The following is a 19983-nucleotide window of genomic DNA, read 5'->3' on the forward strand; positions in this document are numbered from 1 at the left end:
GAGAGAGGAAAGGAGAAGGAGGGAAAGAGAGCAAAAAAGGAAAGGAGAAGGAAAGAAAGAGTGAAAAGGAGAAGGAAGGAAAGAAGGAGAGTGAAAAGGAAAGAAAGAAGGAAGAAAGGAAGAGCAAAAGGGAAAGGAGAAGGAAGGAAGGAAGGAAGGAAGGAAGGAAGGAAGGAAGGAGACCAAGAAGGAAAGGGAAGGAAGGAGAGAAAAAAGGAAAGGAGAAGAAAAGAAAGGAAGGGAAAGAAAGAAGAAAAGAAGGATGGAAGGAGAGTGAAAAGGAAAAGAGAAGGTAGAAAAGAAGGAAAGGGAAGAAAAAAAGAAGGAAGGAATTAAGGAATGAAGGAGAGTGAAAAGGATAGGAGAAGGAAGAAGGGAAGGAAGGAAGGGAAGAAGGAGAGTGAAAACAAAGAAGGAAAGAAGGAGGGAAGGAAAGAAAGGAGAGCAAAAAGGAAAGGAGAAGGAAAGAGTGAAGGAAGTAAACAGAAAGAAGGGAAAAGGAAAGGAGAAAGAAGGAAGGAAGGATAGTAAAAAGGAAAGGAGAAGGAAAAAACAAGGAAGGAGACCCCCAAACATCCCCCCAAATTTACGGAGGACCCCCCCAAAAAAGCCATGCAAATAGCCTCCTCCTTCCTTCCTTCCTTCCTTCCTTCCTTCCTTCCTTCCTTCCTTCGCAATGCTTTCCCAGGGCCCTCTGTCCATGCTAAGGGGTCCTTTGCCTCCCAATAGGGACCCCCATTCCTTCCTCTTCCTCCCCTTTGACCAACCCCCCCCCCAATTTTTATTCTGGAAGGACCCCCCCAAAAGGGATGCAAAATACCCCCCTTTTCCTTCTTGCATCGGAGCCAATGCTCTCTCTTTGCAAGGCAGGCGTCGCCCATGTTACTCAATGGGGGGGCGCTCTCGATCCGGGCCTCCCATGCGCGCTCCCGACGGGGTTTTGGGACCAGGTTTCAAGCCCTATTCGAGGGGGACCCCTTCGTCTAACGTCACCAGAAATCCCAGGACGATGGGACTTGTAGTTTTTGCAAGGGAGAGGAAGGAAGGAAAGGGAAGAGGGGGAGGCATATGTTGCTGTTGTTGCACGAAGAAATCAGGATCGATGAAGGAATCAGCAGAAGCACCAGGTTTGTATTTTGGGGTGTTTTAGGGGTACTTGGGGGTATTTATGGTTTTGGGGGGGGGGGTCTACAGGGTCCATGGATGGGATATGGAGGGAGAACCGTCATCATTTGAATCCAGGAGCCTTCGACAAGGATGCAAATTTGGGATGTTTCCTTCCCTCCCAATTAAATGAATGGGATGAAAAAAGGGGGACCCCCCATCTTAGCCCCCCAATTTTAGGCCCTCATGAATGCAAAAGAGCACTCTGCACATGCTCCGGAGAAGGAAGGAAAGAAAACATGGAGACAAAATGGAGGAAATGGCGTGTTTATCGTGGGGTTTTTTTTGGGGGGGATTAGGTTTTGGGGAAACCTCCCCCCCAAATTTTGGGGTTAAAGAGGGAGCTGAGGCAAAGGGAATGTGGTCCGGGTCCTCAATTTCCAATTTTGAAAGGATTCGGGGTGGGGAAAAAAGGGATAAATTGGGGTTTTCTGAGGTTTTTCGTTCTGCCATGCAGGAATACATGGAACACTAGAGTCAGAAGGGACTACTAAGGGTCTTATAGTCCAACCCTCCTTCAGCCATGCAGGAATACATGGAACACTAGAGTCAGAAGGGACTACTAAGGGTCTTATAGTCCAACCCTCCTTCAGCCATGCAGGAATACATGGAACACTAGAGTCAGAAGGGACTACTAAGGGTCTTATAGTCCAACCCTCCTTCAGCCATGCAGGAATACATGGAACACTAGAGTCAGAAGGGACTACTAAGGGTCTTATAGTCCAACCCTCCTTCTGCCATGCAGGAATACATAGGATCCTAGAGTCAGAAGGGACTACTAAGGGCCATATAGTCCAACCCTCCTTCTGCCATGCAGGAATACATGGAACACTAGAGTCAGAAGGGACTACTAAGGGTCTTATAGTCCAACCCTCCTTCAGCCATGCAGGAATACATGGAACACTAGAGTCAGAAGGGACTACTAAGGGTCTTATAGTCCAACCCTCCTTCAGCCATGCAGGAATACATGGAACACTAGAGTCAGAAGGGACTACTAAGGGTCTTATAGTCCAACCCTCCTTCTGCCATGCAGGAATACATAGGATCCTAGAGTCAGAAGGGACTACTAAGGGCCATATAGTCCAACCCTCCTTCTGCCATGCAGGAATACATAGGATCCTAGAGTCAGAAGGGACTACGAAGGGCTATAGAGTCCAACCCTCCTTCTGCCATGCAGGAATACATAGGATCCTAGAGTCAGAAGGGACTACTAAGGGCCATATAGTCCAACCCTCCTTCTGCCATGCAGGAATACATAGGATCCTAGAGTCAGAAGGGACTACGAAGGGCTATAGAGTCCAACCCTCCTTCTGCCATGCAGGAATACATAGGATCCTAGAGTCAGAAGGGACTACTAAGGGCCATATAGTCCAACCCTCCTTCTGCCATGCAGGAATACATAGGATCCTAGAGTTGGAAGGGACTACGAAGGGCCATAGAGTCCAACCCTCCTTCTGCCATGCAGGAATACATAGGATCCTAGAGTTGGAAGGGACTACGAAGGGCCATATAGTCCAACCCTCCTTCTGCCATGCAGGAATACATAGGATCCTAGAGTTGGAAGGGACTACGAAGGGCCATAGAGTCCAACCATCCTTCTGCCATGCAGGAATACATAGGATCCTAGAGTCAGTAGGGACTACGAAGGGCCATGTAGTCCAACCCTCCTTCTGCCATGCAGGAATACATAGAACACTAGACTAGGAAGGGACTACGAAGGGCCATATAGTCCAACCCTCCTTCTGCCATGCAGGAATACATAGGATCCTAGAGTCAGAAGGGACTACAAAGGGCCATATAGTCCAACCCTCCTTCTGCCATGCAGGAATACATAGAACACTAGACTAGGAAGGGACTACGAAGGGCCATATAGTCCAACCCTCCTTCTGCCATGCAGGAATACATAGGATCCTAGAGTCAGAAGGGACTACAAAGGGCCATATAGTCCAACCCTGCTTCTGCCATGCAGGAATACATAGAACACTAGACTAGGAAGGGACTACGAAGGGCCATATAGTCCACCCCTCCTTCTGCCATGCAGGAATACATAGAACACTAGACTAGGAAGGGACTACGAAGGGCCATATAGTCCAACCCTCCTTCAGCCATGCAGGAATACATAGGATCCTAGAGTCAGAAGGGACTACAAAGGGCCATATAGTCCAACCCTCCTTCTGCCATGCAGGAATACATAGGATCCTAGAGTCAGAAGGGACTACGAAGGGCCATATAGTCCAACCCTCCTTCTGCCATGCAAGAATACATAGGATCCTAGAGTCAGAAAGGACTACGAAGGGCCATATAGTCCAACCCTCCTTCTGCCATGCAGGAATACATAGAACACTAGACTAGGAAGGGACTACGAAGGGCCATATAGTCCAACCCTCCTTCAGCCATGCAGGAATACATAGGATCCTAGAGTCAGAAGGGACTACAAAGGGCCATATAGTCCAACCCTCCTTCTGCCATGCAGGAATACATAGGATCCTAGAGTCAGAAGGGACTACGAAGGGCCATATAGTCCAACCCTCCTTCTGCCATGCAGGAATACATAGGATCCTAGAGTCAGAAGGGACTACGAAGGGCCATATAGCCCAACCCTCCTTCTGCCATGCAAGAATACATAGGATCCTAGAGTCAGAAGGGACTACGAAGGGCCATATAGTCCAACCCTCCTTCTGCCATGCAAGAATACATAGGATCCTAGAGTCAGAAGGGACTACAAAGGGCCATATAGTCCAACCCTCCTTCTGCCATGCAGGAATACATAGAACACTAGACTAGGAAGGGACTACGAAGGGCCATATAGTCCAACCCTCCTTCAGCCATGCAGGAATACATAGGATCCTAGAGTCAGAAGGGACTACAAAGGGCCATATAGTCCAACCCTCCTTCTGCCATGCAGGAATACATAGAACACTAAACTAGGAAGGGACTACGAAGGGCCATATAGTCCAACCCTCCTTCAGCCATGCAGGAATACATAGGATCCTAGAGTCAGAAGGGACTACAAAGGGCCATATAGTCCAACCCTCCTTCTGCCATGCAGGAATACATAGGATCCTAGAGTCAGAAGGGACTACGAAGGGCCATATAGTCCAACCCTCCTTCTGCCATGCAGGAATACATAGGATCCTAGAGTCAGAAGGGACTACGAAGGGCCATATAGTCCAACCCTCCTTCTGCCATGCAAGAATACATAGGATCCTAGAGTCAGAAGGGACTACGAAGGGCCATATAGTCCAACCCTCCTTCTGCCATGCAGGAATACATAGGATCCTAGAGTCAGAAGGGACTACGAAGGGCCATATAGTCCAACCCTCCTTCTGCCATGCAGGAATACATAGGATCCTAGAGTCAGAAGGGACTACGAAGGGCCATATAGTCCAACCCTCCTTCTGCCATGCAAGAATACATAGGATCCTAGAGTCAGAAGGGACTACGAAGGGCCATATAGTCCAACCCTCCTTCTGCCATGCAGGAATAGATAGAACACTAGACTAGGAAGGGACTACGAAGGGCCATATAGTCCAACCCTCCTTCAGCCATGCAGGAATACTTAGGATCCTAGAGTCAGAAGGGACTACAAAGGACCATATAGTCCAACCCTCCTTCTGCCATGCAGGAATACATAGGATCCTAGAGTCAGAAGGGACTACGAAGGGCCATATAGTCCAACCCTCCTTCTGCCATGCAAGAATACATAGGATCCTAGAGTCAGAAAGGACTACGAAGGGCCATATAGTCCAACCCTCCTCCTGCCATGCAGGAATACATAGAACACTAGACTAGGAAGGGACTACGAAGGGCCATATAATCCAACCCTCCTTCAGCCATGCAGGAATACATAGGATCCTAGAGTCAGAAGGGACTACAAAGGGCCATATAGTCTAACCCTCCTTCTGCCATGCAGGAATACATAGGATCCTAGAGTCAGAAGGGACTACGAAGGGCCATATAGTCCAACCCTGCTTCTGCCATGCAGGAATACATAGGATCCTAGAGTTGGAAGGGACTACGAAGGGCCATATAGTCCAACCCTCCTTCTGCCATGCAGGAATACATAGGATCCTAGAGTCAGAAGGGACTACGAAGGCCCATAGAGTCCAACCCTCCTTCTGCCATGCAGGAATACATAGGATCCTAGAGTCAGAAGGGACTACGAAGGGCCATATAGTCCAACCCTCCTTCTGCCATGCAGGAATACATAGGATCCTAGAGTCAGAAGGGACTACGAAGGGCCATATAGTCCAACCCTCCTTCTGCCATGCAAGAATACATAGGATCCTAGAGTCAGAAGGGACTACGAAGGGCCATATAGTCCAACCCTCCTTCTGCCATGCAGGAATAGATAGAACACTAGACTAGGAAGGGACTACGAAGGGCCATATAGTCCAACCCTCCTTCAGCCATGCAGGAATACTTAGGATCCTAGAGTCAGAAGGGACTACAAAGGACCATATAGTCCAACCCTCCTTCTGCCATGCAGGAATACATAGGATCCTAGAGTCAGAAGGGACTACGAAGGGCCATATAGTCCAACCCTCCTTCTGCCATGCAAGAATACATAGGATCCTAGAGTCAGAAAGGACTACGAAGGGCCATATAGTCCAACCCTCCTCCTGCCATGCAGGAATACATAGAACACTAGACTAGGAAGGGACTACGAAGGGCCATATAATCCAACCCTCCTTCAGCCATGCAGGAATACATAGGATCCTAGAGTCAGAAGGGACTACAAAGGGCCATATAGTCTAACCCTCCTTCTGCCATGCAGGAATACATAGGATCCTAGAGTCAGAAGGGACTACGAAGGGCCATATAGTCCAACCCTGCTTCTGCCATGCAGGAATACATAGGATCCTAGAGTTGGAAGGGACTACGAAGGGCCATATAGTCCAACCCTCCTTCTGCCATGCAGGAATACATAGGATCCTAGAGTCAGAAGGGACTACGAAGGCCCATAGAGTCCAACCCTCCTTCTGCCATGCAGGAATACATAGGATCCTAGAGTTGGAAGGGACTACGAAGGGCCATATAGTCCAACCCTCCTTCTGCCATGCTGGAATACATAGGATCCTAGAGTCAGAAGGGACTACGAAGGGCCATATAGTCCAACCCTCCTTCTGCCATGCAGGAATACATAGGATCCTAGAGTCAGAAGGGACTACTAAGGGCCATAGAGTCCAACCCTCCTTCTGCCATGCAGGAATACATAGGATCCTAGAGTTGGAAGGGACTACGAAGGGCCATATAGTCCAACCCTGCTTCTGCCATGCAGGAATACATAGGATCCTAGAGTTGGAAGGGACTACGAAGGGCCATATAATCCAACCCTCCTTCAGCCATGCAGGAATACATAGGATCCTAGAGTCAGAAGGGACTACGAAGGGCCATATAGTCCAACCCTCCTTCTGCCATGCAGGAATACATAGGATCCTAGAGTCAGAAGGGACTACTAAGGGCCATAGAGTCCAACCCTCCTTCTGCCATGCAGGAATACATAGGATCCTAGAGTTGGAAGGGACTACGAAGGGCCATATAGTCCAACCCTGCTTCTGCCATGCAGGAATACATAGGATCCTAGAGTTGGAAGGGACTACGAAGGGCCATATAGTCCAACCCTGCTTCTGCCATGCAGGAATACATAGGATCCTAGAGTCAGAAGGGACTACGAAGGCCCATAGAGTCCAACCCTCCTTCTGCCATGCAGGAATACATAGGATCCTAGAGTTGGAAGGGACTACGAAGGGCCATATAGTCCAACCCTCCTTCTGCCATGCAGGAATACATAGGATCCTAGAGTCAGAAGGGACTACGAAGGCCCATAGAGTCCAACCCTCCTTCTGCCATGCAGGAATACATAGGATCCTAGAGTTGGAAGGGACTACGAAGGGCCATATAGTCCAACCCTCCTTCTGCCATGCAGGAATACATAGGATCCTAGAGTCAGAAGGGACTACTAAGGGCCATAGAGTCCAACCCTCCTTCTGCGATGCAGGATTACATAGAATCTTACAGTGGTTTTGGAGAGGAAAGTTATGCAACGTTGCCTCAGGCTGTGTCCCATTTAAGAAACAAGAACATCCTCCCGATTGTTAAACTGACCAACACACAAGAACAAAACCGCCATTTTGAACTGAAGTAACAAAGCCTTAACTCAAAGGTTATATAATCCAACCCTTTTATGCCATGCAGGAGTACACAAAACACTCCTGAGAGAGAGAGATGACTGCCCAATCTTTGTTTGAAGAGCACCGGACAATGGAGAAGAGACTGAATAGACTCCACTGAGTTGGAAGGGCCCCCCGATGGAGAATACTTGCATGCAGGAATACACAACATATTGCCATGCAGGAATACAAAACTGAATCATTCCTGAAACATGGTCCTGTGACCCCTCTATGAAGAGCTCTAAAGATGGAGAATCAGAATCTGCATAAATATGGACATTATCTATAGTGATGAAGGTGGCATGCAGGAATACACAACCCAATCATTCCCGAAATATGGTCATGTGACCCCTCTATGAAGAGCTCTAAAGATGGAGAATCTGTATAAATATTGACATTATCTATAGTGACGAAGGTGATCATAGATGATATAACTATATAAGAGATCAGAAAGTGGGAACATATATGAGAACATCATACAGTGGAACCTCGCCATACGCGGGGGATCCGTTGCGGATCCCGCTGCGTATGGCGATTTCCGCCTATGCTCGAGCCCCATTGTAAACAATGGGGCTCGTGCACAGCGGCTTGGAGGTGCGCGGGGCGCAACGGGCGCACGCGCGGCGCAACAAGCACATGCGCCTATTCAACTGGGATGCGTCGCCCTTTGTGCCCCGCGCGCGCCCAGCGGCTTGAGCGCGTACGCTCAAAGCCGCTTATAAAAAGTCCACGTATGCGGAGGCCCCACTGTATATGTTGTATATGAGGAGAAGGAGGAAACGTAAATAAATACATTCGGCATTGATAATTTACTCTCCTTTTTCCTTTCAGACCTTTCAATGAAAAGCAGACATTTCCTTCGATGATCCCCCATTCATTCTAGAATGATCCCCTCCGAGGAGGACTTTGCGGCGGTCCGGCATCCAACCGAAACGACGGGAAGATTCTCATCTGGATCGACGGTGATTGGCTAAAAAAAAGGACGTACCCATGGCCGCCGTCTTTTCCGCGACCTGGCGCACCTCCTTGGATGGCCTGCGGGATTTCATCGCGACGGGAATCCAATCCGTGCGCAATTGCAACGCCGCTGCCTTGGGCACGGTGGCCGTCCTCTCGGCGCTCTTCGTCTGGTACTGTTACCACGTCGGCCGCGAACAGCTGTCTCGCCCGTACTCTGTCGTGAACTCTCTGTCCCGAACGGTCGCCGACGGGCTCCCAAACGGATACGCGCACTGCCTCTCGCCGGACTGTGTCCGCTGCGTCCATATTGGCGGTGGCGGCGAGGCCTTGAACCAGAGGCTTTACCACAACCTCCAGGAGTACGCCAAGCGCTACTCGTGGTCCGGAATGGGCCGGATTCACAAAGGGATCCGTGAACAAGGCCGCTACTTGACCGGCCACCCATCCATCCAGCGTCCGGAGGTCTTCTTCCTCCCAGACCTTCCCACCGCGCCGTATTTTTCGCGCGAGGCACAGAAGCACGACGTGGAGCTCCTCGAGCGCAACTTTCAGACCATCGCCGGCGAGTTCGAGTCCCTCTACAAGGCCTTCTCCGCCACCGACCAAGGGACGCCAACGCCGCCGACAGGGTGGAAGGTCAATGGGACGTCCAGCGGGGAGTGGCTGACCTTCGATCTGGTCAGCCAGGGGTCCTGTGTCCCCAGGAACTGCCGCCGCTGCCCCCGGACCTACCGCCTCCTCGGAAGCCTGCGCACCTGCGTCTCCAACAACATCTTTGGGAACGCGTGCATCTCCGTACTTGCGCCCGGGACCGCCATCGCAGAGCATTACGGGCCGACCAACATCCGCATACGGTGCCACCTGGGTAGGTAGCCATTTTGGGGGAGACACCTGCGTCGCCGCCACCTCTTCCTTTCTTGATGGTCTTCTTCTCTCTCCTGGTCTTCTTCTACTTTTCTTTTCTTCCTCCTTCCTTCCTTCCTTCCTTCTTTTCAGCCTCCTCCATGTCTTCTTCCTCCTCCTCTTCCTCTTCTTCTTCCTTCCCTTTCTCCTTATCTCCTTCCTTCTCTTCAGCCTCCTCCATGTCTTCTTCCTCCTCTTCTTCCTTCTTTTTCCTCCTCTTCTTTCCTGTTTTCTCTTCCCTTTCTTCTCTATCCTCCTCATCTTCCTCTTCTTCTACCTTCCTTTTCTTCCTCCTTCTTTCCTTCCTTCTTTTCAGCCTCCTCCATGACTTCATCCTCCTCCTCTTCCTTCTCCTTTTCCTCTTCTTTCCCAAATGTCTTCTTCCCCTTCTATTCTTCCTCTTCCTTAATTCCTCTTCCCTCCCTCTTCCCTTTTCTCCTTCTATTCTTCCCCTTCTTTCCTTCTTCCTTTATGAATTAAATTAAAAATTAAAATAACTAATATAATTATAAATTAATCATTAATAAAACAAATATAATTATAAATTAATTGTAAATAAAATTAATCTTATAATTATAAATTAATTATAAATAAAATTAATTATATAATGATAATTTAATTATAAGCAAAATAAATTTTATAATTATAAATTATAAATAAAATTAATTTTGAAAATAAATATAAATTAAATATAAATAAAAATAATTTGACAATTAAATATAAATTATTTATAACTAAAATTAAATATGAATTGATTATAAATATAAATAATTTGACAATTAAATATAAATCATTTATAACTAAAATTAAATTTATAATTGAAAATAAATTAATTATACATAAAATTAATTTTGAAATTAAATATGAATTAGTTATAAATAAAAATAATTTGGCAATTATAAAATTAAATTTGAAATAAATTTAATTTTATAATTGAATATTATAAATATAAATTATATAAATATATATAATTTATTTACAGTTTCTATGCCCCGCTCTTCAGTCACAAAGGTTCAGAATAATAATAATATTAGTTATTATTTTATTTATTATTATTATTATTAAAATACACATTTACTATCATTGTCACAACACGTCTCAGTTTTTACAATAAATTGTGTCGCGCTTTATTTATTCGTTTATTTATTTTGGCTTCTGGAATTTGCAATACTAGGGTTTGTAAACATTTTAATATTTCATTTATTCCATCCTTTTTCTCATTCTCTCATTCTATGTTTTATGCTGCATGCAATTGCGCTTCGAGTTCCCCGCCCCGATTGCTCGCATTTGCACAACCATTGCCCTCGTTACGCTTAATTGCTTGTTCGGCCGAGACGCTGCCATGGAAACCGACAAAAGGAGGCCTCCTCTGTCTGTGTTTGCGTCATCAGGTGTCATAATCATCGATTCGTTTGGGCTTTTCAGGCTCAAAATGCAAAAATGCTATGCAGGAATACATAGGACCCTAAAGTCAGAAGGGACTACTAAGGACCATAGAGTCCAACCCTCCTTTTGCCATGCAGGAATACATAGGACCCTAGAGTCGGAAGGGACTACTAAGGGTCCGATAGTCCAAAACTCTTTCTTCCATGCATGAATACATAGGATCCTAGAGTCAGAAGGGAGTACTAAGGGTCATAGAGTCCAACCCTCTTTCTTCCATGCAAGAATACATAGGATCCTAGAGTCGGAAGGGACTACTAAGGGTCATAGAGTCCAACCCTCTTTCTTCCATGCAAGAATACATAGGATCCTAGAGTCGGAAGGGACTACTAAGGGTCATAGAGTCCAACCCTCTTTCTTCCATGCAAGAATACATAGGATCCTAGAGTCGGAAGGGACTACTAAGGGTCATAGAGTCCAACCCTCTTTCTTCCATGCAAGAATACATAGGATCCTAGAGTCGGAAGGGACTACTAAGGGTCATAGAGTCCAACCTTCCTTCTGCCATACAGGAATACATAGGATCCTAGAGTCGGAAGGGACTACTAAGGGTCATAGAGTCCAACCTTCCTTCTGCCATACAGGAATACATAGGATCCTAGAGTCAGAAGGGACTGCTAAGGGCCATAGAGTCCAACCCTCCTGCTGCCAAGCAGGAATACCTAGGATCTAAGAGTCGGAAGGGAGTACTAAGGGTCATGGAGTCCAACCTTCCTTCTGCCATGCAGGAATACATAGGATCCTAGAGTTATAAGGGACTACTAAGGTCCATAGAGTGCAACCTTCTTTCTTCCATGCAGGAATACATAGGATCCTAGAGTCAGAAGGGACTACTAAGGGCCATCGAGTCCAACCCTCTTTCTGCCATGCGGGAATACATAGGAACCTAGAGTCAGAAGGGACTGCTAAGGGCCATAGAGTCCAACCCTCTTTCTGCCATGCGGGAATACATAGGAACCTAGAGTCAGAAGGGACTGCTAAGGGCCATAGAGTCCAACCCTCTTTCTGCCATGCAGGAATACATAGGATCCTAGAGTCAGAAGGGACTACTAAGGGTCATAGAGACCAACCTTCCTTCCATGTAGGAATACATAGGACCCTAGAGTCAGAAGGGACTACTAAGGGCCATCGAGTCCAACCCTCTTTCTGCCATGCGGGAATACATAGGAACCTAGAGTCAGAAGGGACTACTAAGGGCCATAGAGTCCAACCCTCTTTCTGCCATGCAGGACTACATAGGAACCTAGAGTCAGAAGGGACTACTAAGGGTCATAGAGACCAACCTTCCTTCTTCCATGTAGGAATACATAGGACCCTAGAGTCGGAAGGGACTACTAAGGGCCATATAGTCCTACCCTCGTTCTGCCATGCGGGAATACATAGGAACCTAGAGTCAGAAGGGACTACTAAGGGTCATAGAGACCAACCTTCCTTCTTCCATGTAGGAATACATAGGATCCTAGAGTCGGAAGGGACTACTAAGGGCCATAGATTCCAACCCTGCTTCTCCCATGCAGGAATTCATAGGACCCTACAGTCAGAAGGAACTACTAAGGGTCATAGAGTCCAAACCTCTTTCTTCCATGCAGGAATACATAGGATCCTAGAGTCGGAAGGGACTACTAAGGGCCATAGAGTCCAACCGTGCTTCTCCCATGCAGGAATTCATAGGACCCTACAGTCAGAAGGAACTACTAAGGGCCATAGAGTCCAACCCTCCTTCTGCCATGCAGGAATACATAGGATCCTAGAGTCAGAAGGGACTCCTAAGGGCCATAGAGTCCAACCCTCTTTCTTCCATGCAGGAATACATAGGACCCTAGAGTCGGAAGGGACTCCTAAGGGCCATAGAGTCCAACCTTCCTTCTGCCATACAGGAATACATAGGATCCTAGAATCAGAAGGGACTACTAAGGGCCATAGACTCCAACCCTGTTTCTGCCATGCAGGAATACATAGGACCCTAGAGTCAGAAGGAACTACTAAGGGCCATAGAGTCCGACACTCTTTCTGCCATGCAGGAATACATAGGTTCCTAGAGTCCGAAGGGACTACTAAGGGCCATATAGTGCAACCCTCCTTCTGCCATCCAAGAAAACATAGGATCCTAGAGTCAGAAGGGACTGCTAAGGGCCATAGAGTCCAACCCTCTTTCTGCCATGCAGGACTACATAGGAACCTAGAGTCAGAAGGGACTACTAAGGGTCATAGAGACCAACCTTCCTTCTGCCATGCAGGAATACATAGGACCCTAGAGTCGGAAGGGACTACTAAGGGCCATATAGTCGTACCCTCGTTCTGCCATGCAGGAATACATAGGATCCTAGAGTCGGAAGGGACTACTAAGGGCCATAGATTCCAACCGTGCTTCTCCCATGCAGGAATACATAGGACCCTACAGTCGGAAGGAACTACTAAGGGCCATAGAGTCCAACCCTGCTTCTGCCATGCAGGAATACATAGGACCCTAGAGTCGGAAGGGACTACTAAGGGCCATATAGTCGTACCCTCGTTCTGCCATGCAGGAATACATAGGATCCTAGAGTCGGAAGGGACTACTAAATGCCATAGAGTCTAACCCTCTTTCTTCCATGCAGGAATACATAGGACCCTAGAGTCAGAAGGGACTACTAAGGGCCATAGAGTGCAACCCTCTTTCTGCCATGCAGTAATAAATAGGATCCTAGAGTCGGAAGGGACTACTGAGGGCCATAGAGTGCAACCCTCCTTCTGCCATGCAGGAATACATAGGATCCTAGAGTCAGAAGGGACTGCTAAGGGCCATAGAGTCCAACCCTCTTCTAGAATGCAGGAATACATAGGTTCCTAGAGTCCGAAGGGACTACTAAGGGCCATATAGTGCAACCCTCCTTCTGCCATCCAAGAAAACATAGGATCCTAGAATCAGAAGGGACTACTAAGGGCCATATAGTGCAAGCCTCCTTCTGCCCTGCAGGAATACATAGGATCCTAGAGTAGGAACGGACTGCTCAGGGGCATATAGTCCAACCCTCCTTCTGCCATGCAGGAATACATAGGATCCTAGAGTAGGAAGGGACTACTAAGGGCCATAGAGTCCAACCCTCTTTCTGCCATGCAGGAATACATAGGATCCTAGAGTAGGAAGGGACTACTAAGGGCCATAGAGTCCAACCCTGCTTCTGCCATGCTGGAATACATAGGATCCTAGAGTAGGAAGGGACTACTCAGGGCCATATAGTCCAACCTTGCTTCTGCCATGCAGGAATACATAGGACCCTAGAGTCAGAAGGAACTACTAAGGGCCATAGACTCCAACCCTCTTTCTGCCATGCAGGAATACATACGATCCTAGAGTCAGAAGGGACTACTAAGGGTCCAATAGTCCAACCCTCCTTCTGCCATGCAGGAATACATAGGATTCTAGAGTAGGAAGGGACTACTCATATAGTCCTACCCTCGTTCTGCCATGCAGGAATACATAGGATCCCAGAGTCGGAAGGGACTACTAAGTGCCATAGAGTCCAACCCTCCTTCTGCCATGCAGGAATACATAGGATCCTAGAGCTGGAAGGGACTACTAAGTTCCATAGAGTCCAACCTTCTTTTTTCCATGCAGGAATACATAGGATCCTAGAATCAGAAGGGACTCCTAAGGGCCATAGAGTCCAACCCTCCTTGTGCCATGCAGGAATACATAGGATCCTAGAGTTATAAGGAACTACTAAGGTCTATAGAGTGCAACCTTCTTTCTTCCATGCAGGAATACATAGGATCCTAGAGTCAGAAGGAACTACTAAGGGCCATAGACTCAATCCCTGCTTCTCCCATGCAGGAATACATAGGATCCTAGAGTCAGAAGGAACTACTAAGGGCCATAGAGTCCAACCCTCTTTCTGCCATACAGGAATACATAGGATCCTAGAGTCGGAAGGGACTACTAAGTGCCATAGAGTCCATCCCTCCCTCTTCCTTGCAGGAATACATAGGATCCTAGAGTCAGAAGGGACTACTAAGGGCCATAGAGTCCAACCCTCCTTCTGCCATGCAGGAATACATAGGATCCTAGAGTCGGAAGGGACTACTAAGGGTCATAGAGTCCAACCTTCCTTCTGCCATACAGGAATACATAGGATCCTAGAGTCAGAAGGGACTACTAAGGGTCCGATAGTCCAACCCTCCTTCTGCCATGCAGTAATACATAGGATCCTAGAGTCGGAAGGGACTACTAAGGGCCATAGAGTCCAACCCTCCTTCTGCCATGCAGGAATACATAGGATCCTAGAGTCGGAAGGGACTACTAAGGGTCATAGAGTCCAACCTTCCTTCTGCCATACAGGAATACATAGGATCCTAGAGTCGGAAGGGACTACTAAGGGCCATAGAGTCCAACCCTCCTTCTGCCATGCAGGAATACATAGGATCCTAGAGTCAGAAGGGACTAGTAAGGGTCATAGAGTCCAACCCTCTTTCTGCCATGCAGGATTACATAGGATCCTAGAGTCGGAAGGGACTACTAAGTGCCATAGAGTCCAACCCTCTTTCTTCCATGCAGGAATACATAGGATCCTAGAGTAGGAAGGGACTACTAAGGGTCCGATAGTCCAACCCTCCTTCTGCCATGCAGGAATACATAGGATCCTAGAGTTATAAGGAACTACTAAGGTCTATAGAGTGCAACCTTCTTTCTTCCATGCAGGAATACATAGGATCCTAGAGTCAGAAGGAACTACTAAGGGCCATAGACTCAATCCCTGCTTCTCCCATGCAGGAATACATAGGATCCTAGAGTCAGAAGGAACTACTAAGGGCCATAGAGTCCAACCCTCTTTCTGCCATACAGGAATACATAGGATCCTAGAGTCGGAAGGGACTACTAAGTGCCATAGAGTCCAACCCTCTTTCTTCCATGCAGGAATACATAGGATCCTAGAGTCAGAAGGAACTACTAAGGGCCATAGAGTCCAACCCTGCTTCTCCCATGCAGGAATACATAGGAACCTAGAGTCAGAAGGGACTACTAAGGGCCATAGAGTCCAACCCTATTTCTGCCATGCAGGAATAAATAGGATTCTAGAGTCGGAAGGGACTACTAAGGGCCATAGAGTCCAACCCTCCTTCTGCCATGCAGGAATACATAGGATCCTAGAGTCGGAAGGGACTACTAAGGGTCATAGAGTCCAACCTTCCTTCTGCCATACAGGAATACATAGGATCCTAGAGTCAGAAGGGACTACTAAGGGTCCGATAGTCCAACCCTCCTTCTGCCATGCAGTAATACATAGGATCCTAGAGTCGGAAGGGACTACTAAGGGCCATAGAGTCCAACCCTCCTTCTGCCATGCAGGAATACATAGGATCCTAGAGTCAGAAGGGAGTACTAAGGGCCATAGAGTCCAACCCTCTTTCTGCCATGCAGGAATAAATAGGATTCTAGAGTCGGAGGGGACTACTAAGGGCCATAGAGTCCAACCCTCCTTCTGCCATGCAGGAATACATAGGATCCTAGAGTCAGAAGGAACTACTAAGGGCCATAGAGTCCAACCCTCTTTCTGCCATGCAGGATTACATAGGATCCTAGAGTCGGAAGGGACTACTAAGTGCCATAGAGTCCAACCCTCTTTCTTCCATGCAGGAATACATAGGATCCTAGAGTCGGAAGGGAGTACTAAGGGCCATAGAGTCCAACCCTGCTTCTCCCATGCAGGAATACATAGGAACCTAGAGTCGGAAGGGACTACTAAGGGTCATAGAGTCCAACCTTCCTTCTGCCATACAGGAATACATAGGATCCTAGAGTCAGAAGGGACTACTAAGGGTCCGATAGTCCAACCCTCCTTCTGCCATGCAGTAATACATAGGATCCTAGAGTCGGAAGGGACTACTAAGGGCCATAGAGTCCACCCTCCTTCTGCCATGCAGGAATACATAGGATCCTAGAGTCAGAAGGGAGTACTAAGGGCCATAGAGTCCAACCCTCTTTCTGCCATGCAGGAATAAATAGGATTCTAGAGTCGGAGGGGACTACTAAGGGCCATAGAGTCCAACCCTCCTTCTGCCATGCAGGAATACATAGGATCCTAGAGTCGGAAGGGACTACTAAGGGCCATAGAGTCCAACCCTCCTTCTGCCATGCAGGAATACATAGGATCCTAGAGTCAGAAGGGAGTACTAAGGGCCATAGAGTCCAACCCTCTTTCTGCCATGCAGGAATAAATAGGATTCTAGAGTCGGAGGGGACTACTAAGGGCCATAGAGTCCAACCCTCCTTCTGCCATGCAGGAATACATAGGATCCTAGAGTCAGAAGGGACTAGTAAGGGTCATAGAGTCCAACCCTCTTTCTGCCATGCAGGATTACATAGGATCCTAGAGTCGGAAGGGACTACTAAGTGCCATAGAGTCCAACCCTCTTTCTTCCATGCAGGAATACATAGGATCCTAGAGTAGGAAGGGACTACTAAGGGTCCGATAGTCCAACCCTCCTTCTGCCATGCAGGAATACATAGGACCCTACAGTCAGAAGGAACTACTAAGGGCCATAGAGTCCAACCCTCTTTCTGCCATGCAGGATTACATAGGATCCTAGAGTCGGAAGGGACTACTAAGTGCCATAGAGTCCAACCCTCTTTCTTCCATGCAGGAATACATAGGATCCTAGAGTCGGAAGGGAGTACTAAGGGCCATAGAGTCCAACCCTCCTTCTGCCATGCAGGAATACATAGGATCCTAGAGTCAGAAGGGAGTACTAAGGGCCATAGAGTCCAACCCTCTTTCTGCCATGCAGGAATAAATAGGATTCTAGAGTCGGAGGGGACTACTAAGGGCCATAGAGTCCAACCCTCCTTCTGCCATGCAGGAATACATAGGATCCTAGAGTCGGAAGGGACTACTAAGGGCCATAGAGTCCAACCCTCCTTCTGCCATGCAGGAATACATAGGATCCTAGAGTCAGAAGGGAGTACTAAGGGCCATAGAGTCCAACCCTCTTTCTGCCATGCAGGAATAAATAGGATTCTAGAGTCGGAGGGGACTACTAAGGGCCATAGAGTCCAACCCTCCTTCTGCCATGCAGGAATACATAGGATCCTAGAGTCAGAAGGGACTAGTAAGGGTCATAGAGACCAACCTTCCTTCTGCCATACAGGAATACATAGGATCCTAGAGTCAGAAGGGACTGCTAAGGGCCATAGAGTCCAACCCTCCTTCTGCCATGCAGGAATACATAGGATCCGAGAGTCGGAAGGGACTACTAAGGGCCATATAGTCGTACCCTCGTTCTGCCATGCAGGAATACATAGGATCCTAGAGTCGGAAGGGACTAGTAAGGGTCATAGAGACCAACCTTCCTTCTGCCATACAGGAATACATAGGATCCTAGAGTCAGAAGGGACTGCTAAGGGCCATAGAGTCGAACCCTCCTTCTGCCATGCAGGAATACATAGGATCCGAGAGTCGGAAGGGACTACTAAGGGCCATATAGTCGTACCCTCGTTCTGCCATGCAGGAATACATAGGATCCTAGAGTCGGAAGGGACTACTAAGGGCCATAGAGTCCAACCCTCTTTCTTCCATGCAGGAATACATAGGATCCTAGAGTCGGAAGGGACTACTAAGTGCCATAGAGTCCAACCCTCCTTCTGCCATGCAGGAATACATAGGATGCTAGAGCTGGAAGGGACTACTAAGGTCCATAGAGTCCAACCCACTTTCAGCCATGCAGGAATACATAGGATTCTAGGATGATACTATTATTATTATTATTATTATTCCCTCAACAGGATTGAAGACTCCTAGCAATTGTGAGCTGGTCGTAGGCGGCGAACCCCAATGTTGGGCGGAAGGGCGTTGCCTCCTTTTTGACGACTCCTTTCTACACACGGCGTACCATGGAGGTACGTCCCCAAATATATATACATAGAGTCCAGCCCTCTTCTGCCATGCAAGAATACATAGGATCCTAGAGTCAGAAGGGGCTACTAAGGGTTATATATTCCAGCCCTTTTCTGCCAAGCAGGAATACATAGGACACTAGAGTCAGGAGAGACTACTAAGGGCCAGATAGTCCAGCCCTCTTCTGCCATGCAAGAATACCTAGGATCCTAGAATTGGAAGGAACTACCACGGATCATAAAGTCCTTCTGCCATGCAGGAATACGTAGGATCCCATCGTTATTTTCACTACCGTATTCACAAAACACTATCCAGTCAGGAGCGTTACACTATTACTATGATTGTAACTCCGTCCCCAACTATCGGTACTCACAGTTTTTTCTTCGCCGTCTCTTGTTTTTTTTCATGCAGGTCTTCCCGAGGAAGGTCCCCGCGTCGTCTTCATGGTGGACCTCTGGCATCCGAATGTTGCCGCTGCTGAACGCCAAGCTCTCGATTTTATCTTTGCGCCGGGACGGTGACGATCCCCATTTATTCTCGGTGAAAACGGCGGTCGAAACGAGTCAGAGAATACGTCGCAGGCGTGGCGTCTGCTCAAAGCTTGCCAACCTTATTGACCAATAGTGCACCAACACACAATCACACACACATTATACACACGCAAAGTGTTTCACGGCGCAATTTTTCTACCTTTTTTTGCAACTCTGTGCTGCTTTTCGTCCTTTTCGCTTGCGGAGGGAGGAAACGGGGATGCCGTTTTCGACCCTTGCGCCGCACTTTTTTTTGTGTGTGTGCGTGTGCGTCTTTTTTAACGACTCGACAGCTCTGTGGTTCTCGAGACAAGTGTGTTCTGTGTGTGTTTCTAAAAATCGAGCTGTCAGTAACTTGTGCAGAACTTTCTAGAGACTCAGGACGATCCGGCAGCGTTATCGTTCCCGACGAGTTCGGCCACGTTTTTGTGTTTTACTCTGTGTACGCAAAGACACAAACACACAACCACACACAAAGTCCGGAAGAATGTGAGGAAAAGCTCGTCGTCGAAACGACGCTCCATAGCAAAAAATTTAATCCAGGGATGTGAGGAAAAACTAGCGAGAGATGTTTTTCCCCCTGATTTTTCTGGAACGTCGGAGCTGTCGTTCACGAAGCCGAGTAGGAAATAGTCAATGTCTCCGTTTTTGTGGGGTGCGAGAGTGATCCGCTTGTTTGTCGTCGTCGAAAAGGCGACAAAGGAGCGCCGTTTTATGACGCTCTGTAGCAAAAGTTTAATCCGGGGATGTGAAGGAAAGAGAGCGGGGGGAAATGTTGAGAGATTTTTTTATCCCCCCAATTTTTCTCGAATGACGGAACCACCGTTTGCAAATTAACTCAAATGACTTTGTAATAAAACCCTTATTGCGGAACGATTGCTTAGTGGCTCTTTTTGAGGGAAGGTCTGTGGAGTTTTGTTCCTATATTGCAATATATAT

At 47.6% G+C, this 19983-nt stretch overlaps 1 protein-coding gene across 2 annotated transcripts; it reads left to right on the plus strand.

Annotated features, from left to right (window-relative positions):
• The first annotated feature begins 1053 nt into the window (after nt 1–1053).
• Nucleotides 1054–19908, plus strand: LOC149290130 (aspartate beta-hydroxylase domain-containing protein 2-like). Of its 2 annotated transcripts, none has more exons than XM_089490034.1 (4): nt 1054–1127; nt 8169–9162; nt 18403–18516; nt 18926–19908. In XM_089490034.1, the coding sequence occupies exons 2-4, from the start codon at nt 8328–8330 to the stop codon at nt 19033–19035; spliced, it is 1059 nt and encodes a 352-aa protein (XP_089346160.1). In that variant the 5' UTR covers nt 1054–1127; nt 8169–8327; the 3' UTR covers nt 19036–19908. The 2 variants fall into 2 exon arrangements, with proteins under 2 accessions (XP_089346160.1, XP_089346161.1); XM_089490035.1 differs by lacking the exon at nt 1054–1127 and adding an exon at nt 7675–7752.
• The last annotated feature ends 75 nt before the right edge of the window (nt 19909–19983 follow it).

The sequence above is a fragment of the Sceloporus occidentalis genome, unplaced genomic scaffold (assembly GCF_023333645.1).
Source record: "Sceloporus occidentalis isolate IW3139 unplaced genomic scaffold, rSceOcc1.0.p SCAF_41, whole genome shotgun sequence".
Taxonomy (NCBI): domain Eukaryota; kingdom Metazoa; phylum Chordata; class Lepidosauria; order Squamata; family Phrynosomatidae; genus Sceloporus; species Sceloporus occidentalis.

Coding starts and splice junctions, on each gene's coding strand:
- LOC149290130 (XM_089490034.1), top strand. CDS start 8,328: ATGGCCGCCGTCTTTTCCGCGACCTGGCGCACCTCCTTGGATGGCCTG. Junction 9,163..18,402: donor CCGCATACGGTGCCACCTGG/GTAGGTAGCCAT, acceptor TTCCCTCAACAG/GATTGAAGACTCCTAGCAAT. Junction 18,517..18,925: donor ACACACGGCGTACCATGGAG/GTACGTCCCCAA, acceptor TTTTTCATGCAG/GTCTTCCCGAGGAAGGTCCC.